General features: G+C 39.6%; 1 protein-coding gene across 1 annotated transcript in view; it reads left to right on the top strand.

Annotated features, from left to right (window-relative positions):
* The window catches only part of PRKN (parkin RBR E3 ubiquitin protein ligase), a 685,723-nt gene extending 673,819 nt beyond the window's left edge, over positions 1 to 11,904 (top strand). Inside the window, exons 11-12 of the mRNA XM_042820470.1 lie at positions 5,668 to 5,785; positions 10,668 to 11,904. Coding sequence (XP_042676404.1) covers positions 5,668 to 5,785; positions 10,668 to 10,777 — 228 coding nt within the window. The 3' untranslated portion in view covers positions 10,778 to 11,904. The remainder of the gene's footprint in view (positions 1 to 5,667; positions 5,786 to 10,667) is intronic.
* The last annotated feature ends 13,356 nt before the right edge of the window (positions 11,905 to 25,260 follow it).

Genomic DNA, 25,260 nt, shown 5'->3' with positions numbered 1-25,260 from the left:
AGTTTAAAATCATTCCCACTTTTCCTATCACTATTTACTTGTGTAAAAAGTTGATTTCCCTCCTGTTTATAATTTCTTATTAAATATTGGAAGGCCTTAATGAGTCTTCTCAAAGCTAAACAATCCCTACTCCCTCAACCTTTCATTGTAGAAGAAGTGCTCCAGCTCTCTGATTATCTTCATGGCCCTCCTCTGAACCCACTCCAACAGTTCCACATCCTTCCTGTGCAGAGGTGGGGGCAGGCCTGGACACAGTACTCCAGCTGGGACCTCTGGGGCAGAGCAGAGGGGGACAATCACCTCCCTCTCCTGGCTTGCCACCCATCTGCTGATGCCCAGGATACTGTTGGCCTTCTGGGCTGCAAAAGCACACTGATGGCTCAGCAGATTTTTCCAGCAGGGCTACTGTCAAGGAGTTCTTCTCCCAGCCTGTACACAAACCTGAGATTTCCTTGACACAAGTGCAAAACCTTGTTGTTAGCTTTGTTGAATCTCATTAGGTTCACATGGGCCCATCTGTGTAGGCTCCTTTTTCTACTGGAAAAAAAGGGGAAAGTTAGTTGCAATGCTAAATGGTAAATACCAACCTCAAAAATATGAATTATTTCACTGCATTTTAGTGAAAGAAAAGGCTACTCGAGAAGTGCTTCGTACAAAATATCTTTCAACGAGTCTTGAGTCACAATATGAAATCTGGAACATCTATTATTAGACTATTGATTTTTTTTCCCATCAGATAAATTTAAAAAGTTAAATAAAACATGGCTGTACAAAAATGGTACATGTAGCTCAATTTCTTAAGTATCTTACACAATGGAAAAAGAAACTGAGGCTTGGATTCAGTAAGTGGTATATTCCCAGTGTCAGGCACAGGACTCTTCATCGCACAGATGACTAATTAAAGGAACAAGAAAAAAACTATAACCTGGAAATGCCCTGTAAAATGAATCCTTATGTTAAAAATAAAGGTGCACTGGAAGAAATCTGAGAGTAGGTCTTGACTTCCTGTCTAGTGTGGAATAGATGGGAACTATACAGACAGAATTTAGCTTTCATATTTTGGGCCAGAGTAAAATAAAAAGGTGTGACACTCTGCTTTTGTTTAACAGGTTAAACTGACCATCCGTTGCAGCTGTGTTGCCACTTACAGGAAAAAGCATATTCTTCCTTCCATTGGTCCAAAACAGTTACATGGAAATGACCTATAAAGCAGACTAGATGTCTGCTTTAGAATGGTAATCACTCAGTATCTACTAGCTGCTTGAGTTTTGCATTAAACAAATCTTATGATATGAACAGGACGTTCACACACAGGATGCAGAGTGAGAATCTTGATGTGCATTATCACCAAACTGGAACTCTCTAGTTTTATTTAGTAAAAATCTCTTTTATATCAGACACAACACCCCATGTATAACACGGAACTTGGATTTTAGCTACTTGCTGCCATCACAGACCAGCTCTTTTTTGCAGTAGAGTTCCCTAGGTACACCAGGCCAGTTGACTCACATAAAGCTGCTTGGTATGAGTGTAGCTGGACCTGAGTGGTACTGACACTATTTTTCCTGTGAGTGAAACATAATTGCATTGATGGATATCTTTCCAGTTACCATTTTAGTGTTTTGATTAGTTGAAGTCTTTCTCTAGATAAGAGCACTAGTCCCATAGATGAGTACACCTCTCTTTACAAGATTTTTGTCTCTTAATTTACTCAATTTTTTTTCAAAGCTCCTCTAGCCTATCTGATATCCTCTGTGCATGCTATTTTATCCCAGAACTTAAATAAAAAACATCAGTAAACATGACAGGAGATTACTCATGCAAAGATGTTCATAAGACAGCCCAGTAGAAGCTGAGAAAACAAAAGAAATTGAAGTTAGGCTGTCACCGACCCCTGCAGATCAGATTTCAAAAGATGAGTCTGCTTTTGCTTGGTGCTCTAACCCAAAATAATTATAGGCAGTGTTAATATAAATATTATGGAAGGAACAGAAGGAAAAGTATTTCTAATGAAAAGGAAACTGCTTTGGACACATTTTTAAAATACTGCAAGACCAGCTCTTTTGCTTATCAGAGTCGAAATAAACAGCAACAACAAACAAGCAGGAATCCAGCTACTACATTCACCGAAGCTGAGCACAACATGGTGTTTACAGCTTCATATTTATTTTGAATCACAGGCTTTCAGTTTTCAGATGTTGTTTATGCTATGCGAATTAAGTATGGCTGTAAAAGAGGAGTGCTTATATAAGACAATTTAATATGGTGGCATCTGAATTTAACGTTATGTATCTAAAGCTTCTGATGCTTTTGAACAACTTGTTCCATACATGTTTTTACTCTGGATGGTACTATTCAATTGCTGACTGAACACATATTTCAATTCCTTTACGTAATTCTACTGGTGGCATGTGCCCCATTACCTGTATGAGCTGCTACATTAAAACAGGATGCTTTGTTTCTGTTTGAGCATGCTTTCTGTTTGATGTTTGATCATCATGCTTGATGCTGGTTAACTGTATGAAGAATTTTACCTGCACATGTTTTCTTGTAATGTTGTGTGGGGCTCAGCAGTCTCTGTGGTCTTTTTATCCCTCTTAGTTTTTCCAGAAGACTCAGCGTAGGAACAGAACAGAGGTAAATCTTCATCCTTCAGTGTGATCCAGAGATAGCAAGGTGAATTCTCTCACCGTCTCACTAAAAGGTATTGAAGAAGGGAGGCTGAAAAATGCTTGCAACAGCTCATCTGGAGCTTCCTGATTTTTATGAGTATTCTCTCCTTGTCATCATATGCGGAACAATTTGTAATCGAAAAAAAATCGTGAAGTGGAATGGATGGAATCTAGTAGCTTTTCAGTAATTATTTGACAAATACCCTATAATAACTGGGGAACTGGAGCATACTGCATCACAAGTGTAGCAAAGTCTGCCATCCATGTGGTGCATACCTGGAGTACTGGCAAAGCTTCCAATCCAAGCCCAGGCATGTGCGAACCACCTCTGGCTGAAAGCTCTGGACTATTTCCTATCCCATTGTCAAGGAGAGGTCTGCTAGCTTAGGGTGAACAAAGGTGATACAAGTAGACATTGCTAACGGAGAACTGCCATATAATTTTTCCTTTATTATTTGAGGAGAAAATGAAGATAAGTACGTGTGCTTGCAGTCACTGTATGTGGAGCACTATATAAAGCACATGAACACTACAGTCTTGTAAATCTGGGAGGTATGATTTTTTTAATGAATTAGAGAGACTCTTATCAGTGTACCATTTTTCTGCATTTGCTTCCTGCAGCAGGAAGTTTTTAAACTCAGCATTCAGCAATACTAGGCATAAGAGGGATGTTTCAGCTCTAATGGGCTGGAAATAACATGCTGCTGAATCTATTTCATTCCAGAGGTTTTGCAAAGGAAAACATTAATACAATAATTCACTCTGCTGTTGTCATTAATTTGTTCTTTCTCAGTGAATTGTGTATATGCAGTTTGCACTTGTTTATTTTAATTATTTCTGAATGTTCCAAAGTTTGTCTTTGCTTTTAGAACTAAGGTCAAATGTCTTTATACAAATCCAATTAGCAATTTGGTGCGTGAAATTTTGCCTCAATGTCATCTGCTATTATGGCACAATAAAGTCATTTTCCACAATAAAGATGTGGAAAAAATGCATCTCCAAGTCCTGAATCACATCATTTGGATTTTGACTATTTGGGAAAAAAATGGGGCCACTGTGGAGCTCTTCTGAGTTGAATACAAAAATTAAAATTGTATCTGGTCTTCTCTTATGGCCATTGTTTTGAAAATAATAGCAACATTTTTTGCTGCGATAGCAATTTTCATCTTGTATTTATGGATGCTAAATAATTAATCGCTGTTGCAACAGAAGACATTAATATCCTCTTCCTTCTGTCACTGTGCAAACCGAAGTCCCACTGCTGTTCCTACCTTCCACATCTTCTGTTCAGGCCCCTCTGTGCTAGCTCAGATCTCTTGCTAAAATCACCCTTCTTTAAAGATCAAGGTGCTGTGAGATCAGTATAGATTATATTCTTTGCTATTAGCCTGAGTAGCATTTTCTATTTCCCAGAAGTTCCTAATGCACCATTCAATGAATGTCACCATTTGCTACGTTGCTCAATAACCCAGCAGTGTGCTGAACCTAACTCCACACTCAGAAGCAGAGAGGTAAAAGTAAAGATCACTTTTAGGATAGAGCTGAGACAAATTTGTTCATTTTCATTGCCTCTGCATCAGAAATACTGGCAAATGGGAGAAAAGTGAAGATCAGTAGAAGTGTTTAAAGGGCTCAGGTGACTGATACAATTAATAAAATAAAGGAAATGAGAGCGTAAAAGCATTTTCAAGGTTTTCTGATTAGAAGAGGCTGATTGTTTTAGATGCATGATGGAGCGACCACTAGATGAGTGTTCTTGAGATGTTGCTCTTTGTTACTCCGTCTGAACTTGGGTGACTCCAGCCAAGAAGTAACCAACTGCACGTTGCTCACTGACACTGGAAAAAGTCATGCGTTTTATCCGTAGCAGCTCAGTAGAAATCAGTCACTGTTAAACTCATATCGCATATTTCAAAGTTGGACCAATTTCTTTTTCCTGACTTGTTATAAATAAATATCTTAGAAATTCACATAAGTGGGGTACAAGTTGATTCACAGAGTGATCTGTAGTTATCTAGAAGGCAGAAACACAAAGAAACTAACAATTTTTACAAAGGATATAATTTAGTGTAAGGTCATTGTTTTTCCACATACTTGAAAAGCAAAAAACACAGTATGAACAGATAGAGCAGCTTTTCAAGGCTGGAACCAAAACACAATGTTTACTTTGAACATCATTTCCAATCCTCTATGATAGAAATTACCCAGGACACTGCCATCTCTTTTGCCCTTGTATTATCGTTCTAGGTAGGAGATTGCCAAGTAGGACACTTGTGTAGATTATGTAATTTTGTCCCACTCATAAATAGGACAAACACAGGAGTCCCTTTTACAGCCCTATTCATGATGACTTTTGCTGTCTGTGTTGTTCTAGCTGGGAAGATGCTTGCTTTCATTATTCACTAGGACTTTGTTACTTTTCCTCCAAAACCTTTGTGTTTCTTCTCTGTAGTTTATGAAGCCTTACACATGTGCACAAGATTATATTTGAATGAAATCTCTATCACAGAAACAAAGGAATATGCTTTCATCATTTTTTGTGATGAAAAAAACAGCTTTCTTCTAGGAACCTTGCTTGGAGGTATTGCATTGCCTTGATGTTTTGCATTTCTTGCAACAAGAGATTTAACCCCTGAAGCAAATATCTCAAACCTGTATAAAATGTCAGTTCTCAACTGGATTCATCTGATTCCAAGCTTCACCTTTTGCTTTACTTGCCTGGGTGCCTCTGCAGTACGTCCCAGTGCCCACTGTGCCCTCCTGTGGGACTGCTTGGGCAGGGATTTGGAGGATGCCATTGATCTCTACCTGGCTGCAGAATCTCCTTCAGGTGGCGCACTCACTCCTGCAGCCTGAGCAGGGAGGGCAGCCTGTGCCACAACCCAATGCATGTGCTGTGCCCACCACGGGAAAACAATCTGTGAGAGCTGCAGAATTTTTGCTTCAAAATACAAAATGCAGCTTGCACTCATGTGTAAATTGTTTCTCTTTGCAGGGATATATAGTTGATGAAAATGCAGCCATGCAAGCCCGATGGGAAGAGGCATCTAAAGAAACAATCAAGAAAACAACCAAGCCATGCCCCAATTGCCATATTCCAGTAGAGAAAAATGGTAAATGTATTAAACAACTGGTACTTAACTGTCATGTAGAATTAATGTTACAACATATATATATGTATGAATGAGCATGCACGCGTATGCATGCTATTAGGACAAGAGAGGAAAGGAACAAAGCTTGAATGTTCCCTTTGCCACTTTATCTAGGTTACCTTGATAGCAGTCACTTAGTTCTGAAGCCACTGACTAAGCCTCACAAAACACTCATGTATGTGATAGACAAGGAAAATGCTGCACTGGCTGTAGCATTAATATGACTGAATGCCCAGCTAGTTGTATACATTTTGGAATGGAAAAAAATAGACATTTACAGGGCAAAACTCATCTCACACTGAAGCAAAGCACGAGTCTGATGAGGTCCAGAAGATTCACATCTGAAAGTGGAATTTAGGAGAATTACATGTGGTCTAGATGTCTAGATAGTATACAGCTGAGTTGAAATGAAATGAATCTCGACCTATTGAAATGCCCGCAGTAGAAGATCGAGTCTGAGGAAGAAATGTGAGTGCTGACAAACTGCTTACACTGATCAGTGTCTTCCCTGTAGGGTGAAAAGTAATCTATTAGTAGTGGATTTGTTAAAGCAGGGAACAGGAACAGCAAATAGGCTACACTTTGTAGAATGTGCTGTTCTGAGATTTAGTTGTTTTAAAGTGAATTAATCCAAATACATTAAAATCAAAATACCTAAGTATTGTATGAATACTAAGTATAGAGATTTCTTCTCCATTTTCCAGCATCAGTTATACAAATGAGACTTTGCAAATGCTAAGTGAGATACTGCAAACAGTAAGGAGAAAACATTTGAAGCAGTGATATTGTGGAAATATTACTGAGGAAGAAATAGGACAAAATCCTGAGATCTGGGGTATGAGGAAAGAAAAGAAGGTAGCTGGCAGATGGAAAGTGGGAGATTTCAAGCACAAGGAGCAGAAGGATTGAAAGCATGAATTCAGGAGTGGGAAGGGGAGATAAGATTTGGCAAAGTATAGTGAGCAAGGTAGGCAGCAAAAGAGAGAGAACAGAGGAGTAGGTCAGAAAAGTTATTTACAGGCTTATAAAATGAGCTGGAAAGCCAGAAGGTTGAACTGGGTTACAAATAGACAGAAATTGTGGCTGCTCATACTTATGGCATGTGAATACACAAATAAAAAACCTTCTGGTTAGGCTGGAAGCAGTGCTAGGAGCTTTACTTTCTCCTACACTCTGTAACTTCATTGTTAATTTATAGGCAGTTGTTGTAACACATCATAAATAGAATATCCCTATTTGACACTATGATATAATTTATATCATTCCAACTAGGGAAATTGCTTATAAAAACTACAAGTGTATCAAAAAATAAAAAATAAAGGCCATTATATTTTTTTTCCCCTGGAAGAAAATAATTATTTAAAACATTGTAAGAAGGAACAGACCTTTCCTTGACAGACCCATGACAGAACAGTGCCTCATAATGCAAAATGCCGAAGACACAGAAGCAAGGTAGGAATATTTCAGTGTACTGGAACCAGTTGGTAATGCTGCCATTCAGAAGGACCTTGACAGGCTGGGAAATGTGCTGAGTAGAACCCCATGAATTTCAACAAAGGTAACTGCAAAGGTCCTGAGCCTGGGGAGAAATAACTCCATACACCAGTACAAGCTGGGGACCAACTGGCTGGAAAGCTTTACAGAAAAGGACCTGAATGTCCTGGTATACAAGCTGAGCATGAACCAGCAGTACCCTTGCAGCAAAGAAAGTCAGCCGTCTCCTGGACTACATGAGGAGGAGCATAGCCATCAAGTCAAGGGAGGTGATCCTTCTACTCTATGCAACTCTGATGAGACATGTCTGGAGTAGCAGGTCCAGTTCTGAGCTCCCCATTTAACAAGTGGATATAGCAGAGCAAGGCCAGTGAAGGGGCTACAGAGGCAATTAATTTAGAGGAAGGTGCATCTCATGAGCAGCTGTGAGAGTTGGCTCTGTTCATCCTGAAGGCTGAGGGGAATTTTACCAGTGTGCATAAGTATCTGATGAGAGTGATAAAGAACACAGTCAGATTCCTCTCAGTAGTGTGGAGTGGAAGGACAAGAGGCAATGAGCCCAAATCCAAATGCAGCTATGAAATGTATATGAAAACGCTTTTCACTGTGAGGATGGTTGAAGACTAGGACAGGCTACCCAGACTGGTTGTGGAGTCTCCATTCTAGGAAACATTCAAAGCCTGACTGGACATAAACCTGAGCAGCCTGCTTTAGTTGACCCTTCTGTGAGCAGAAGGAGGTTGAGTTGGATCATTTCCCAAGGTCTTTTCCCACCCCAGTGATTCTTTGAATTAAGGCATGAAGGTTGAAAGATGCAGTGCTTGTTGTCTTCTCTGATAATGGGTACTGCGTGTTCCAGCTTCCAGACCGACATTTGTAAACTGCTGGCAGCCCATTGTTTCCCATGTAACAATACGGTGGTGATGGTATTGATGTGTTTCATTGAGTGAGAAGATTAAAAGGCACCTAATGACTTCTAAAAAAATGCCTTTGTTAATTGCATTCTCTCAAAATATATACCAATTTTAAATAACAGATTTTCAAAACAGAACGGTATCTTAGCATTTAATTTAGTTGTACTCCCCAAAAAGTTGTAGTCATGCACAAATGACAGATTTTCAAACCACCACTTACAAACCAAACTTGTGCCTGGTTGTTAGTGAAAACTAACTTGTTAACAACTGTGAACAAAAATGATTAATGTCCTTGAGAAGTCAAACTGACAAGACTTCCTGGGAACTGCAGTAATTTCCTTGCTTCTCTGAACAGAACAGAAAGCCAGGAGGTCCTCAGTGGGCCTGGCTGCTGTGAGGCCATGGTTCCATTGGCAGTCTAGAACTGGTTGGGAAAGGTGTACAAGTGTTCTGGTAAAATCATGCTTGCAGAAGGCATTCTGGGGAGGATCGTCGTGCAGAACAGCTTAGTTTCATCTGTAGTCAGGTAGCCTTCAGGCCATGATAAAAAAATCCAGTACGATGAACTGGGATAACCAGCTGTCAGCATGGATGCTGCCCAGCTGCCCTGAGTGGCTCTAAAATTCCCTGAGCTCCTGTGTCTTCCCAGTGCCTTCCCACCTCAGTGGTCCCATGAATTAAGGCACAAAGCACGAAAAGTGCCTCCTTTCCCCTCTGATAAAAGGTACTGCACATTCCAGCTTCTGGGCTGACTGAAAGGAACACTTTGCATCTCCCTGAGTACAGCTGGTGTCAAGAGGCTGGTGATTATGTGCGGAAATCTGCCAGCAGTCCTCTTTTGGGAGGAGCACTCTAACTCTGCACAAGAGAATAATTCTGCTTTCCCTCCCCGAAGGTTTCAGTGGCCCTTTCTTTCAAGGGGCAGGTGGCAATGCTGTATTTCTTTATGCCCATAACTTTTCTACAAGAGCCTGTATTTCTACAGGCATTGTAGAATCCTTCTAAGTGCCAAAAGCTTTTCTGCAGAGCCAACATGAAAGAGCGGAGCACTGTCCCACAGCTCTGTTGTCAGTCTGAGTGAGTTTAAATAGACATCTATGTCTCTCAGAGGCCTGCTGTTCTCACAGAGCTGTGGGCCACACTGCTTGAGACACTCTGCACATTTACTGCTTATCTCAGCACCTGTATAGCAGAGAACTTGATTTATGTAGCTTAGCAGGTAAAGCACATGCTTGACACAGAGTGCCTGTTGGACTCTAATTCCTGCACCAGGATTGAGATGCATTTTGCATTTCATCCAGTTGTGGCTTAATATGAATTGTAACAGAGGATTGGTTCTAAACTTTAAGTAAAATGTATTGTGGAGGCTGGCCACCAGTACACTTACATTTAAATAATATAGAAAAGTCCAGTGAATTGCATCTTTTACATAAATACAAAATGCTTGATGTGTTGAATAGACCTTGCCATCACAGCTAGTTTTCTCCCTCTGACAAGTGAAGCCATAGGCCAAGTGAGGCCTATTTTAACAGATCAGTTCTGGTGTCTGTTGTTTTTACCTTCTGGAGTGGCATTTATAGGAAAAGTTTTGTAAGGGTAGCAGGTTGTACAGTAGGAAACACACATTGCTTGTACATCCTATCATCATCTGGAGTCAAACTGAGATGACATTTCAGCATTTCTTACTGCATGGTTTTTGTTCTGCTTAAATTATACAAGAGATTTCTTTGTGTGGTGAGCAACACAGTTTCCATTTGAAGTACATTTTTTTTAATGACCTTTGACAATGTTAATGTTTTATATATTACGAACTAAACATATCATCAAGGCTGTGAGCAGAGAGATTAAAGCTGCTCTCACAGTATGGGCAAGTAAGAAACCTAACACAAAGGAAACACTGATATGATCAAAAGACTGCTTCAAATATTAAGAAGGTCAAGTCGACTTAAATTACTAATGCCATTTTTATATAATCGGCAGTCAGCCACTAAAATCTGTCTTCTGATTTACTCTTTGCAAATCCCTCCAACGTTGAATCGAAATTTTAAAAAATATAAACTTTAGTTCAACTTCTGGTTCATGACTCCACTAGCATACATTACTCTGGAGCAGACACCTCCATGAGTGTTTTTTTAGAGCTTGCTATTCTGTCCTGTGTCCCTTCCACAGTCTCTCCAAATGTCAGACAGTACTACATTTCCTACTTCTGCAGTCCCTCAAACATCACCAGCATGTTGCATCCTAATAGGAGAGGGAGTAACGGGATTTAGAAAGCTGAGGAGAAGCAGTCTTCAGGTTTTCATTTCTCTCTTACTAAATGTTTTCCTTGGTTAGCAATTGAATGCCAACAAAAGTTGATTCTAAAACTGTTAATAGCTGATTAATATCAGTAAGTGTTTTCCAAGTACCAAAGCCATTATTTTGCTGTTTTGCAGGTGGCTGCATGCACATGAAGTGTCCTCGACCTCAGTGCAGGTTTGAGTGGTGCTGGAACTGTGGCGTGGCGTGGAACAGAACCTGCATGGGCAATCACTGGTTTGACTGATAGCACAGTGGCCCAGGGGCTAGCTGGCATTGCTGCTGCAACTGGCTTTCATCAGGGTCACATTCTGAATTCCTTGCTTAAACAAAACTCCCAGTGGTTTCAGAGATGTTCAGAAGTTAGCTCAGTTTGTTGGGTTTTTTTTCTTGCTTGCCTATGAAATCATACTAAACTTATATTGAAGGTATGCCAAGGGTTTTAAATCCACTAAAAGAAAAATTGTTTTAATGGACAGATTTAGTCATTGTGGTAAAAGGGGAATAACTTTCACCTTTCTGAATATCTGCAGCCTGTCAGCACAGAGAGAGACAGGTTTACCATGAGGCACTCGCTTGATATTTCTAGTCAGAAATCCCTAACTCCTGCAAGAGAGCAGCAGGTGCTTGTGTGTATCAGGGGCTCTGGTGGAGAGTCTCGGCACCAACTCCTTTGCTCAGTCAGTACAATTTTTGATTTTAAGACTGTATTTCTTAACAGCTTAATAGCTTTTTAGCAAATGAAAGACACTGGCTGTTCAGTGTTTACTCAGGGTTCTTCTGAACTTACTGTGGGGTTCTTGCTTTCAAACCAAATTCTCATAGAAATAGTGAGCTTTATGCCAGTTTTGTGCTTGTGTATTTGTAACACATAGCATGAAATCTGCCTATATCACTATAGGCAGATTTATAGACTATATTACCTCTCATAGATTAGTTGAGGATGTATGCAGTTTGAGTCTAACCACGAGTGTTGCAGTGATGATTGGGTATGATTAAGTGGTGCAGATTCTAGACTAGGTTTCATTTTTCTTGTGCTTACAGCTATACTTTGGATGTAGCAAGGGGAAGCAGGAGGAGCCTTCTCGGGGATTCCCTTCATTATCAATCTAAATTGATTCAGAATATGGTTATACTTCTGAAAATGTATTCACAGATCAAACAATGAGAAACTTCTTTCATTTTACAATGTTTACACAATAAGTAAAGCCTTATAGCATTTCCAAACCTGAACAATCTCACTGTTTCATGTCCTTTACATTGCTGTCCTAATCTAAAATGAAAATGGTTACTGCTAATCTCAACGTGTCAGGTAAGGATTTGTTACAATTCATTTGAGAAAAAGCACGCGGTAAATAAAAGTGTCAAAATTGACTTAATTTCTTATGTATTTATTTATTTTTATACAATGTGAGTACAAAGATGCTGGGTGTAATGGATAATGCATTTTCTTGACAGATTAAACTCAGCTGATTCCCAGCTGAGAGATTAGCCCTTTGATTAAAGCATACTCTTAGAAGAAAATGAATTCCAGGGCCATGAACTTTTTTGTGTCAAATCTGAATTAACAACTTGTGTGGTGAGACTGTAGACTTCTGAAAATATGGGTGTGCCTTGTATTAGTCAGTGCAGAGCAAAAATCTCGAGGTACAAAGAAATCCCAGACTCTACAAGAATGCCCAACTGCTAAAAGCAGTGGACTGCTCATCTATCTCAGCTGGAAATCACCTTAAAAGTCTGAGGAGGAAAAAAATAACGGTGAAGGGGTAAGGTACCAAAAATGAGACTGAAATGATGGAATTAAGAAAATGCTGTGACAGAGAGAAAGTGGCAAAGAGAGCACAGTGGCCACCTGGTAAAGGCCGTTTTCCTTTTTAGTACCAGTGAACTAAAATGTGTGCAGAAATGGTTTCATTAGAGCACAGGAGTGCAATAGAATCATGTGATGTAGTTCATTTAAGTACATTATCTTAATGAGGATATTTTACTGTTAGCTCTGATGATTTCCTTATTTGATTTCCTTCACCTGGGTCTATTTTATCATTTTATGGCTTTTTACCAACCGGCTTGGGAAAAATCTCCATGAATAATTTTACTTTTATACTAAGTTACATGGGAGAAGTCTGGATCTCTTTCCCATTTTTGCTTAGTGCCTTTCTTACAGAGAAAGAAAAACTTGTCTACTGGAAGACATTTTCACTGAGACAGAGCTATCCATAACAAGTTAATATTTTAATGTAGATACCTATAACACAAGCTCCTGGATCAAGGTCCATTGAAGTCAAGGGACCATATAGACCAGCTTCTGTATTTCTGGTCTGAGCAGGGCATGACTGAGCATGAGTCATAAGGCTACAACAGAAAGATCTCTTTCTTGGGAAGAATTCATCAGAAGATGGGAGTATGAACATTTATCAAAGCCATAAGCAAGGGCAAGAAAGGAGAATAAAGGAGTTCAGAATAAAGGCACTGACTCAGTATTATTCACTTTTAGAGTGTGACTTTATAGCCCCTTGCCACGTAAGACTTCTTCACACAGTCCAGATTCTCAGTTTGCAACCATATGACACCCACTTGCCAAAAAAAAAGTGTGGCTTCTGCAGATTTTGGTAGAACACATCCTGATCTTCTCTGTATTAATATATACATCTGTATCTGTATACACACAGTTTGAGATGGTACAGCCATCTGTACCTCACTTCTGTTTACAGTAAGATTAATTTTCATGGTTTTTACAAGGTAGAGGGCATGAAAAAATAAGATTAATGCTCTGCTGACACAGTAGGAATGCTAGAATGCCTACAGAAATGTGTGAAGGGGACCTAAAATTTCCTATGCTGCTTTCTTCTTTTTTATTCTGCATGGAAAAATACCTTTAAAGAATGTAAAATGTTTGATTTAAAACTTTGAAAAAACTTTGAAACTGTGATTTAAATCAAAGTGAAACAGAACAAACCAAGTCTTGGGTGTCTCTGCAGTCTGTTACTCTAATTTCAGCGTTGGGCAGAAAGGGTGGGATTACTCCCCCCCAGCTTTATCTGTCAGTTGGTTTGATAGCCTCAGAGGTTTAGATATAGACCTGCTGTGTATGTGAATGGGAACATAGTAGGTTTCAAGCACATTTGGTCATGGCAGAAGTCTGATGGAAAAGTTCTTGCCAAGGACTGAGTGCAGCTCCAGATGTACAAACAAGACTGTGGGTTTCCTCCTTGTTCTGTCATTATTACAGAGGAGCGGGGAGGTGGAGGGGCCCTTTTCTTAAAACTTACAAACTCTTTTTTTTTTTTTTTGCCAGCATTCATTTGCCTGGTAAATGTTCCCTTTGACTGGGTATCATGCCTCTGGAAGTACTCCTGTCAGCCGCAGGGTGAAGAAGGGAAACAGGACTCAAGCACAAAGCAAGAGGCAGACTGAGAGCATAAGCAGATGCAGAAGTTTCAAGAGCTTGTAGGTTTGTGTTCACCACTAGCAATGCACTCTGGAAATACTAAAACTTAATGTTGAAAGAAGATGATTCATTACAGTGATATAAAGCAAAAAAAGAAGTCTGCATCTTTTTATGTTTAAGTTTGCCATTGCTAATTGAAGTTGCTTCACCTCGAACTTTCTTCATCTTTTGGATTAATACAATTAGAGACTTGCTCCTGATTCTGCAACCTGAGCTCCATTTAATGTGTGTTAAATGGATTAAGTACGGAATATATGCTGAAATATTCAATTATAATTATCTCTGTAATAATTCAGCTCTATAACAATACAGAAAATGTCTAGTATTTAGTTCCAGCTGGCAGTGAAATCTGAAGACTGAGTAGATTAAGAAGAAAATATGTAACATCTTGGCTCCCTAAGGACAAAGCATATCTCAAAGCTTAGCATTAATAATATTTTAGGAGCCATGACGACTAAAATATGTTTTGTATGTCTGCCCTTACCTTTTTGCCAACTACAATCCAACTAATTTCGTTTTAAAATGTAAACTTTAAAAAGAAATCAGTAAGTGGCACTTCAGAAGAAAAATTATACCACTATTGTAAAAGTCACACTCTCAAAGGACAGTGTTATATAAGTATGTAAGTATATAAGTATTGAGTTTTGCCTTTTGCATATGAATAACCTACAAAGCAATGGAGAGCTGTGGTCTGATTCTTAAAACAAGATTTTGCTCCCAAGCAGCAACATTCACATGCTTCTTTCAGTTCCTCCTCAAGCAACAGCAAAGCCTGAAAAAGAAAGCTCTGGACCAAGGCAGCCAAAAGAAGGAAGCCTTGTGTCTGCTTATCCTGGCAGTACTTCAGCAATTTCACCCATTTTTAAATCGCTCCCATTTTTAATAAGAATAGAAACAATGACCCAGGGAACTACCAACCTGTCATTCTCAACTCTGTGCTGGGGAAGGTCATGGAACTGATCCTCCTGGAAGCCGTGCTAAGGCACATGAAAGAGTGGGAGGTGATACTTGGCAACCAACATGGCTTCACCATGGGCAAGTCCTTCCTGGAAAACCTAGTGGATCTTAACACCCTGGAAGTATATCGTTTTGATGGGTGCACTGTTCAGTAGATGAAGAACTGGTTGCAAGATTGTACCCAGACAGTGATGGTCAATGGCTCAGTGTCCAGATGAAGATGGAGACAAGTAGTGACCCTCAAGGGTCAGTACTAATCTTGTACTCTTTAATATCTTCACCAATGAGATTGACACTCTGGTCAGGTGCACCCTTGGCAAGTTTGCAGATGACACCAAACTGTGATGTGCTTGACTCACCTGAAGGATGGGATGCCATCCTGAGAGACCTAGACAGGCTTGAGCAGTGGGCAATCTTGAAACCCCTAGCTGTAGGGTGTGCTCATCACTCCCAATGGACATCATCCAAAGAGACCTAGGCAAATTGAGCACTTAGTGCAGGAGAACCTCATGAGATTCAATAAATCGAAGTGCAAGGTCTAGTGCCTGGTTCAAGGCAACTCCCACTGTCAGCACAAGCTGAAAGAATTGAGCACAGCTCTTCCAGAAAGGACTTGGGAGTTATGGGTGGATGGGAAATTGGACATGAGCCAGCAATGTGCCATCGCAGCCCTGAAAGCCAACCAGATTCTAGGCTGTGTCAAAAGAAGTGTGACTAGCAGAGTGAGGAAGGTGATCCTCTACTCTGCGCTGGTGAGGCCTCACCTGGAGTAATGCATCCAGATGTGGAGACCTCAGTACAGGAGAGGTGTGGACCTGTTGGAGCATGTCTAGAGGAGTGCCACAAAAATCACCCAAGGGATGGAACATCTCTGCTACAAGGACAGGCTGAAAAAGCTGGGGCTGTTCAGCCTGGAGATGAGAAGGCTCCATGGGGGTACATAATAGTGGCCTTTCAGTATCTAAAGAAGGGCTGTAAGAAAGAAGGGGACAGACTTTTCAGCAGGGTCTGTGGTGATAGGACAAGGGGAAATGGTTTCAAACTTAAAGAGAATAGCTTTAGGCTGGATAGAAGGAAGAAGTCTTTTAGAGTGAGGGTAGTGAGGCACTGGGACAGGTTGCCCAAAGAGGTGGTGAAAGCCCTTTCCCTGGAGACACTCAAGGTCAGGCTGGACCACTCTGAGCAACCTGATCGAGCTGCGCATGTCCCTATTCATTGCAGGGGAGTTGGATTAGATGATCTGTAAAGTCCCTTCCAACTCTAAGGATTCTATGATTCGATTTTCAAATTCTTTTATCAAACAGAAAACACAGCTGCATATTCTTTGCTGTTCAGAGCCCTGTGTTTAGGCAGTGTGTCAAAATGCATACAGTTATGTGCCATTACTTGAGCCAGCACTGCACTGCACTGTGCTGCCCTCCCCATGCCCTGCTTTCAGTCGACACAGAGTTAATAGCACACTGACAGTTTGCTTATTGCTGAGCAATGGCACCACATTTACAGCTCAGGGTGTTATTGCCAGCCAGGCCAGGCTGCATGTGGGCCACGGGCCACAGGTTGGATATGCCTGGTCTAGGAGTTACAAAAGTACATGCAATGAGTAGCCCCCTCTCATATTTTGGGCAATTGCACCAGAAAAATGTTAATGGCTTTAAGCAAGCAGTGAGGTGGGCAAGCTGTGAGAAGCTTGTTTATTATATGGAGGATCAAATTTAACGTAGTGGCCTTTGTATGTGCAGGAATTACTTTGCAGAACTCAGGTCATACATCATTTTATTTTTCTTCCTTATTATTAATAGGGCTTTTTTCTTTGATTTTAATTCATTTTTTTTCTTATCTGTGTCATCTTTTTCTGAATAATGGAACAGTGGTTCTATGCCAGTAGATAAAATATGAAGCAAGACATCAGATGTTACATTACTTGTTTGGCTTTTATCCCTTGAAAGCTTGAGGAATCCACAAAATCCATGTCAGCAGGGAAGTGCCATTATTTGCATTTTACAGTCAGGGAGTTCAGTTCAGACATAACAACCAGACCACACATAGACAAGAGGCCAGGCATGTGCCAGTCCTCTCCCCATGGCTGCATTCCCACACAGGGGAAAGCTGTGGCCACACCACAGTGGGTGGCAACCTTATGCCAACATAACAATGATGTTAGCCCAGGGAAGCAGGAAGCACACAAAGAAAATAAAATAAAATTTTAAAAGGTTAGGTTTTTCAATGGCCTAAACTGTGACCTAAAATGACATCCTGTATAACCGCTGGGATTTTCAACTACTGGCTTCACTGGGAGAAGGGTAATTTAGAGGCTTTGAAAACACAATTTAGTTTGACTCTTGAGCAGCACGTAAGAGATCTCTGGGAGAACTTAATGTCCCAGCTTTCTCCTTGTTCATTTAATATTTCATCTTTAAAACATATTTGTGCCCCCTCTCTCCACCTTGCTTTAGTGCTAACTAAAATCCATTAAGTACTGATGTCAGAGTTCTTTTAAAAAGCTTTAGTTAAGTACAGCTGAAGCAATACACTGTATACTCATTCTTAGTTTGTTCGTGACTGTATTGTCTGCCTCATAAACAATAATCTCTGTAGTCTGACAACTTTATTTTCTGTACACCAGCCTTGAAACTAATTGGATGAGGATTTCAAGCAATGATTAAAAGGCACTGCTAAAATAGAAAGCAGCAATCAAAAAAATGAAATAGTATTCAGACACTACATCTACTGGGGCCAATGTAACGTGGATATTTTTTTCTTGTAATGCACTGTAAATGCTCCTGGGTAAGATTAGACAGCTGAGTTTGTTTATCCCTGGAAGTTAACACTGGAAAACTGTGCACTGCTCTTTTCCAAAGTACAGAGATCACAATATGGTAAAAAATTTACATTTTTTTTTAATTAGTAGCCTAAGTCTGTGTGTTCCAGAGGTAATGGAGTTAAAACAGAAAAAACCAAACCACGTCAGTAAGCCACATTGACATTTCAAACACTCACTGCTGCAATAAATGGCAGGTTTGCTTATCTTTTTTTTTTTTTTTTTAAATTTGCTTCTCAAAGGCAAAAATGGCTGTGATATTTAAATTAAAATTAGTTAATGAAGCTTAAATCAAATCTGATTCAAGATCATGAGTTTTAGCAGTGATGTAACTGATTATAAGGCCATACCAAAATATTATTCAGGCTGTGCTTAGTGAATATTAAAGTACTTCTTAGATAACCTGCAATCATTCAGGTATTAAGTTTATTTCAGAAGTACAACAACATAGGATATTTTTACTGACACAGTTTGTTGGATTTTAAAGAAAGCAAACATAGGCTTCTAAACAGCATTAGCAGCAAGGTAGCATGGTAGGATGTCTCCTCCTGAGATTAATGATCTCTTTTCATGCAACATTTGCTATGTACAAGTTGAAAACAATCAGTGGCATTTCATTTTTAGTCCTCCTTTTTGTTAGCTTTGGGCAGGATTGAATAAATAAAAATACAAAGCAAACTGAAACTTTTTTCTGATTCCTGATGCTGAGCTTTCTGAAAAAATGTGGTCTGAGAAACTTGAAATCAGTGTTGGCTTCTTCAGAAAACACAAAATATCCATAATTTAGAGCCTGCTCTAATGAATACATCCAGTGTCTCTTGTTACATTTCCAGCAAGCAGTACATACATCACATTATTATTTTGCCATTTGTAAATATTATTTACTTACTTATTTATATTGAATTATAAAAGGTCTTAGCAGAGCTTTACCAAGTCTCAAATAAGTTATTTCTATTTACTGTTATGCATCACTGCTTCACCGGAAGAAAAATGGGTTTTGCTGTTGCCTCACTCCACTATGGAAAAGAGCATGAAGAGATACATGGGTCTTGATGTTTCCAGGGGCATCTTATGAGGTCCCTCCATGTATGTTCTCCCAACTTTGTTCTCCAGGCTTTACTTGGCCTACTCTCAGATGAAGTTTCAAACTTTGAGGACTGTATGATCAATTATTTAACTGCTTGCAGAGAGAAATCCAGAAGTCTTTCTTATTAATGCAGCCATTGTCTCTGATTCAACAACTCCTCCAGTTTGTCAGGTATCTACACTTTCTGACTATTTATCTTTCTCTCTCTTTTTTTCTTTTTTTTTTTTTTTTTTTTTTTTTGCATTTATACAGTGCTAGTTATTTACTGCTGTGTGTCACAGGATACAAGCAAGTTACTGCAAATTGATCAAATATAGGTAATCATCCTTTTGGTAATCATCCTTGAATGTGTTTGTGAGTGTTGTAAATGTCTTCCTCAAGTGCTACAAAAGCTTTTTTTTTTTTTTTCAACTACTTTGCAGTACTGTAAAGCTTCTATTTTCAGTGAATTTGATAGCTTGATGGGCTTGAATAACTCCAGATTGATAACTTATTTGTTTACTAAACTTGTTTCAGTCCTTGAGGTTTGCCTATAGTGCTACTGTAGATGTAGATCTCATGTAGATGTAGATTAATACAGTGGATTGATTCTGGGCAGCAACTAAGTACCTACCTCAGTGATCACACCCACTCCCACACTGAGTGGGATAGGGAAGAAAATAGGAAGAGCAAAAGCAAGTAAAAAAATACACGTGGTCTGAGGTAAAGATAGTTTAATAACTGAAGAAAAGCAATCAGCACTAGAAACGATCAAACTGATGCCCAGTCAGTCTCCAAACAACAGTTACTTTAAAAAGAAAGCCACCCAGTTTTTGTTGCTGCAAATGACATTATTCACCATGGAGTAACCCTTTGGTCAGTTCAGGTCTGTACCTTCCAAACCCCTTGCCTGTCCCTGGCCCACTCACCAGGGTACAGAGAAGCAGAGAGCGCTTCAGTGCATCAGCAACAGCCAAGTACTTGTGTGTTAGCAACACTGATTAAATCACAAATGCAAAACAAATCACCATACAGGCTGCTGTGGAGGAAATTAACTCCCTCCCAGCCATGCTCCATACAACAAACTTGGTCTGAACTAGGTGGCTCAGATACTGCTGAACATGTGATGATGGCAGCATAAATTACCTTATCCCTTGGCCTGCACAAGTGCTCCAAGGGCTAAGAAGGGTTGCACTAGTGGTGAAGGATTTTCCTCAGCAAGGATACTAGCAGTTTTTCTGCTTGACTAGCAGTCTGTTTTTATAGATGTAGTATCTTCTGGATCTTTTTGCCTTGGCCAAACTTGGTTGAAATTGGCTAATATTGAAAAGCTTCTGTAGAAAGGTTGATAGACAGCTCCACAGACAAACAGGGTCAGACAGATAAGAAACTAGGAATAAACAAATAAACACATATATGTACATTAAATTCTCACCATGCTATTGGGGAGTAGAGCGAAGTCAGAGAGGTGAAGCTAAGGAAGCTGAACAGCCTAATTTTATCATTAAATCATGTCTACATTAATCATTAAGCATCCAATCTTTGATATTAATTCCCACATTGAATTGAAACCACAAGTTCTCTATTAACCTAAGGGAAGAGTTGCATACATTTGGATAGACAGTAATAAATTGATTCATTTCTGCGCATTCTCTTTTTGAATGTTGGAAAGGAGCTACAAGATCATCTAGTCCAACCGTTGGGCTATATAGGAAGCATGAAGTTTGTTAGATTTCCAGGCAAAACCCGGGCCTTATCCTGTAGTGTTAACAGATGTTGTTTCTACCAAGTTGTGGGGAAAAGGAAGCTGGCATTAATTAAAATATTAATCACATCAGTGATGAAAATTGCAGAAATCATCTAATTCATTTTCACCAAATGTTCCCTGTGTGTCTCTTGACTTCTGATGAAGTTTGGAGCAATCCAACTCTTATCTCAGGTATCTCAGTTAAATATCTTGCACTGATGGGATTACACCAGCTGTAGACATCTTGCCTTTTGCTACGATTTAAAGATCACTTGGGCATAGGCAACCCAACTCCCTCATCACTAGGGAGGACATTTGTCACAGGTGATTGCAGTCAAACTTATTTCTGTTGCAGTGGCTTGGTTATAAATGGATCATTAGACCAGCTTTCTTATTTTGTACAGCTTCTGAGCATGTCATGCTCCAGGGGGGCAAAGATGAGAGGAGGAAAGACACAAAGGGAATCTCAATAATCTTGATTTTTGCTCTGCTAGATTCCAGCTCAGACCCTATTCATTGTTAAGAGAAGAATAGAGAGAGTTTTTCCAGAGGGGATTCTAATGGCTGTTTATCAGTAGGTGACAGTGTTTGAAAGAATGCAACACATTTATAATCACATCCTTACATTTTCCTATTTAGTTTATCTCGTGGGGATTCTTAAACCTTTTTCTTTTTTCTAAATGAGGTTATATACTATGATGTCTGATAGAATGTAAGCTGTATTGCTAAATAATAATTTTAATATATATAAATGAGGCACATTTTAAAAGAACTATTTTCACTCTCTACTGCAGGATCTAAAAATGCTGAAGTTTAAATAAGATGTTGTCTTCGTTGCCATTTATGCATTTTCTAACTTTTTTTTCCCAGTGTTACCACCTAGCAGCAACTAAATAAATAGCATTCTAGAAAAATTGAGTAGAATATTAAGAAGGTATCTCGCATTTAGGAGATAAAAGACATACGTGCCATATACTTCTTGGAACACATACTAATCTGTAACATTTATAGAGTTTTCATTTCTGTCTGTAGGAATAATAATAATAAAAAAATCTCTCCAACTCTTTAACAGTTTTTTTTTTTCTTTTTTTGTAAGGAAACAAAAATGAAATTCTTCGTGGTTGTAGTGGTTATAATAATAAAGCCTATGTAATGTGGGTTTCAAAAACACACGTAACATTTTAGCAAACTGCTTAATGGAAAACCCAGCAGCAAATGTTAGCACCACCAAGTAAGTGCCCTTAGGGCATCCTTTGTGTAAAAAGCAGTGCCTTGTCAGACACCATTTCTCCAAAATATGTCTTAATGTTTCTAGAAACCCTGAGAATTTTGTGTTTGCTGAGAAAACATAATAATATTAAATCTTCCCATATAGCTATAAAGCCTTTGCAGTTCACTCATGTCCTACCCCAGTAAGAAGGGGAAGAAGCATTTTGGTTTTATTTTGAATGTAAAGCTTTATGCCATCTTCACTTCTTAATTACAGACATTATGAATTTTTGTTTCACAGCTGCTCAAGGTAACAGTAGTACCATAAAAGCCTACTGATCTACCACTAACATTCTGATCAGGACTCATTCAGAAGTAGTCTTTGCATCGATAAAAGGTAGGAAAATTAAATTTGAAAGCTAAAAGTTCATATGCAATTGAAAGAGTTTTGCTGTGAAGGGAATTGCTAGGGATGCTTTTCCCTTTAGGGGTTACTCTCTCTTACATGTTGACTCTACAGTTTTTGTTAACAGTGATAGTAGCTATTACATCTAATTGACAGTTGTCACCCTGTACACAAACAGCTGCATTATCAAATGTCCTGCTCTGTAGCACAGAGGAAGTTGTTAAGCAGGATAAAATCACAATTTCATCCTCCTCCTTCTGTCCATTTTTAGGTTACTTCTGCACAGGTTATTCTCTGACAGCAAAGAGTGCCACGCGTTATCACTGAGAGAGGCTATGTATGAGGATATGTGGGACTAAAAGTTGTACATAAGGTAATGGCAGAACTACATATCCAAAATCTGGATTTAATGAGACATCCTTCTCTAGCTGACAATCCAGATTCCTTGGTTTGAATTTGTTACTAAGTTCAATTACATTTCTGTGATGAGAATCTACCTCACCTCAGATGAGGAACATCACTCTTCCAAATACCTTTTTGGTGCAAGGATAGCATTTAAAGAAAGCACAAACAGAACAACCATAAAAGGGCCCTGATTTTTCTTCCCTTTTTTGGAAGTGCAACGCCAGTAATTATGAAGGAATCTGCTTACTGACTTCAGCAAGAATGACAGAATCAGACTCATTCTCCTAGCCTCACTTTGCAGGTAAGTTGTGAAAATAAACTTGGACACTAGAAGAGTCAGTACCATTAAAAATGCGCATGAGGGTTTAAACATGCAGTTGGTGTTGAAAAAAAAGCCAGTTTTGAATAACTTCTCAGTAAGTGAGGCCTGCTTCTTCTGTGCTTTGAAAAAGGGAAGGGGCAAGCCATAGAAACTAAAACCAATGGAACACACAGGTAACATGTGAGTAACCTGAGTAACATATGAGAAAGCAATCAGTTTGCACAGGCTTCTTTCATTCTGTCATTTTCACCTTTGACTTTGTAGCATACTTTTTGCTGTTAGTATGTGTAGCATACAAATGCAAACGGAAGCAGTGCATCAAAGCACTTGCCAGCTCTGGGAAATACATCATCTCATGCTGTTTCAACAGTTCGCTACTCAGAGTCATTTCAAGATCTGTCACATGCCTCTGTACTGCCACCTCCTTAGGAGGGCTAAGTGTTGGGAGGGAAAGCAGTCACAGTGCCTCTGTTACCTCTCTGCACAGATCTGGTTGCAATGAAGACCTTGGAAAACGTCCTCTAAAGAACTTTGCTGATGTGGCTGAAGACATAGCCATGGCTGTCCTTGTGCCTTGCCCTTCTTCTGTGACTTTGCCTCATCCCCACAGGCAGTAAGCAGTGAACAGTTAGCCTTTGGAAGTGACTTTATTGAAAGTTTGGGCTGGGCCTTGGCACAGGTAAGACATAGGCATATATTGTTCCTGCCTCTCCTATAGGAACCATAACCCCAAGAGGACAGAAGGGACAGCCAGGAGAGACCAATAATACCTGAAAATGCCCCTGCAAGATTTGCTGGAGTCTGACTGATAAGAAGTCCCTTAATTATCTTGGTATACACTTGAAGGGCCACAGCCTCCTGTAGTGTAAATCAGTACCCAGTGCTGTGGAAATCTATGAATCTATGCCAGGTTTACATCAATTAACTCACTCCAAAATTGTTCATAGTTTATCCCCTGGTGAATATTTAGAGAGCAGAAGGCAAGGTTCCCCATACTCTGCGCTGACCAGATGCACTTTAGGACAGGGTGTATATTTCCCTCTATGGAGCTGCAGGTCCACCCCTACCTGCCCTCACATTACCTCCAAAAAGAGCACCCACAACCTTCTCCAGTGTGACTTGCAGTCCCTCAGTGGGCTGAACGCAATGTTAGGGGAATTCAACTCTTGCCTAATTAAGATGATGCAATCAACTGGTCCACAAACACTTAACGATCTTCTTAATAACTCTATTTTTATCAGCTTGAGTGCCAGACACTGTGGCATGAGGTGATCACTAATGCAGATATTTGAAGTGTCAGGGAAGTTTTTCTCTTGCTGTATTTTCTTCCCTTGTGAATATTTGCTCTGTTAACCCACTCTGCCTTTACTGTGCCAGCTTCCATTTGCTGCTAACATCCAATATAAAGTAATTTGCTCTAAATTACTTTAAAAGTATAGATGGCCATGCTTCCAAAAATACATTCTAAATAGGCAGGTGTGATTTTAAGAAAAATGAAAGAAAAAAAAATTAGGACTGCTTTAAGTGGAAAAAAAAAAAGGAAAGAAGTTTCTTAGGAAATACTTTTTTTTTTTTTTTTTTTTTTTTTTTTTTTGGTGGGAAAATGTATCTGTTTGCTTTCATTTCTTAATTCATATGTCTTTTAGATTCCTAAACACACCTATAATAAAATAATGCTTACAAAATTAAACGGCTTTGGTTACCCAAGCCTATCAATGGTTGCCTCTTTTTAGCTGTGGAGTATTATTAGTAATATTTTAGCAGGTCCTACAAAGTCTCATTGTGCTTCACATCAGTCAGAGTTATGAAAAAGAATACTGTTCACGCCCAGTGCCTCAACACAGATGGTTGGCCTTTCCTTCCTTTGCTCCCTGTAGTGTAGTGAGAGCAATAGTCTGGAGCAAGTTGCTCTTGTTGATGTATCAGATTCTATGAGGTTCTGTTCCACTAAGAGAACTAGAACTCAATGGCAAAATGCTATGAAGGACATCGAACTCCTCCAACTCAGATATACAGTGATTCAGTGCATAGCCTAGGGATCTTGTTTGGCTGCTGGATAAGCATTCCACTCAAGGCAGAAGCCTTACAGAGGGTTTGTGCAAACCTTACTTGTATTCCCATGTGATGGAGGGCCCTGCAAAAGCAAATTACTGCTATTTGAAACTCAGTATGTCTTGGCAAATAGAGCTAGCTATAAGTTGTCTTCATAGAAGCTGTATGGGAACTGCTGAATCACGGCCTGAACCTCTGATTGATCACCTGAGGTGAGCAATGAGTCAGCCAGAGGAGCACAGGTGCAGGCAATTCACTTGTGCTGCTGGAAGGGGTGGAGCCTGGCTCCATCTCTCCTAA

This window comes from Centrocercus urophasianus, unplaced genomic scaffold (assembly GCF_019232065.1).
Source record: "Centrocercus urophasianus isolate 14NV4802_14NV808 unplaced genomic scaffold, USGS_Curo_1.0 seq_10, whole genome shotgun sequence".
Lineage (NCBI taxonomy): Eukaryota > Metazoa > Chordata > Aves > Galliformes > Phasianidae > Centrocercus > Centrocercus urophasianus.
Note: the sequence above shows the minus strand (reverse complement) of the source record. Positions and strands in the feature narration are given on the sequence as shown.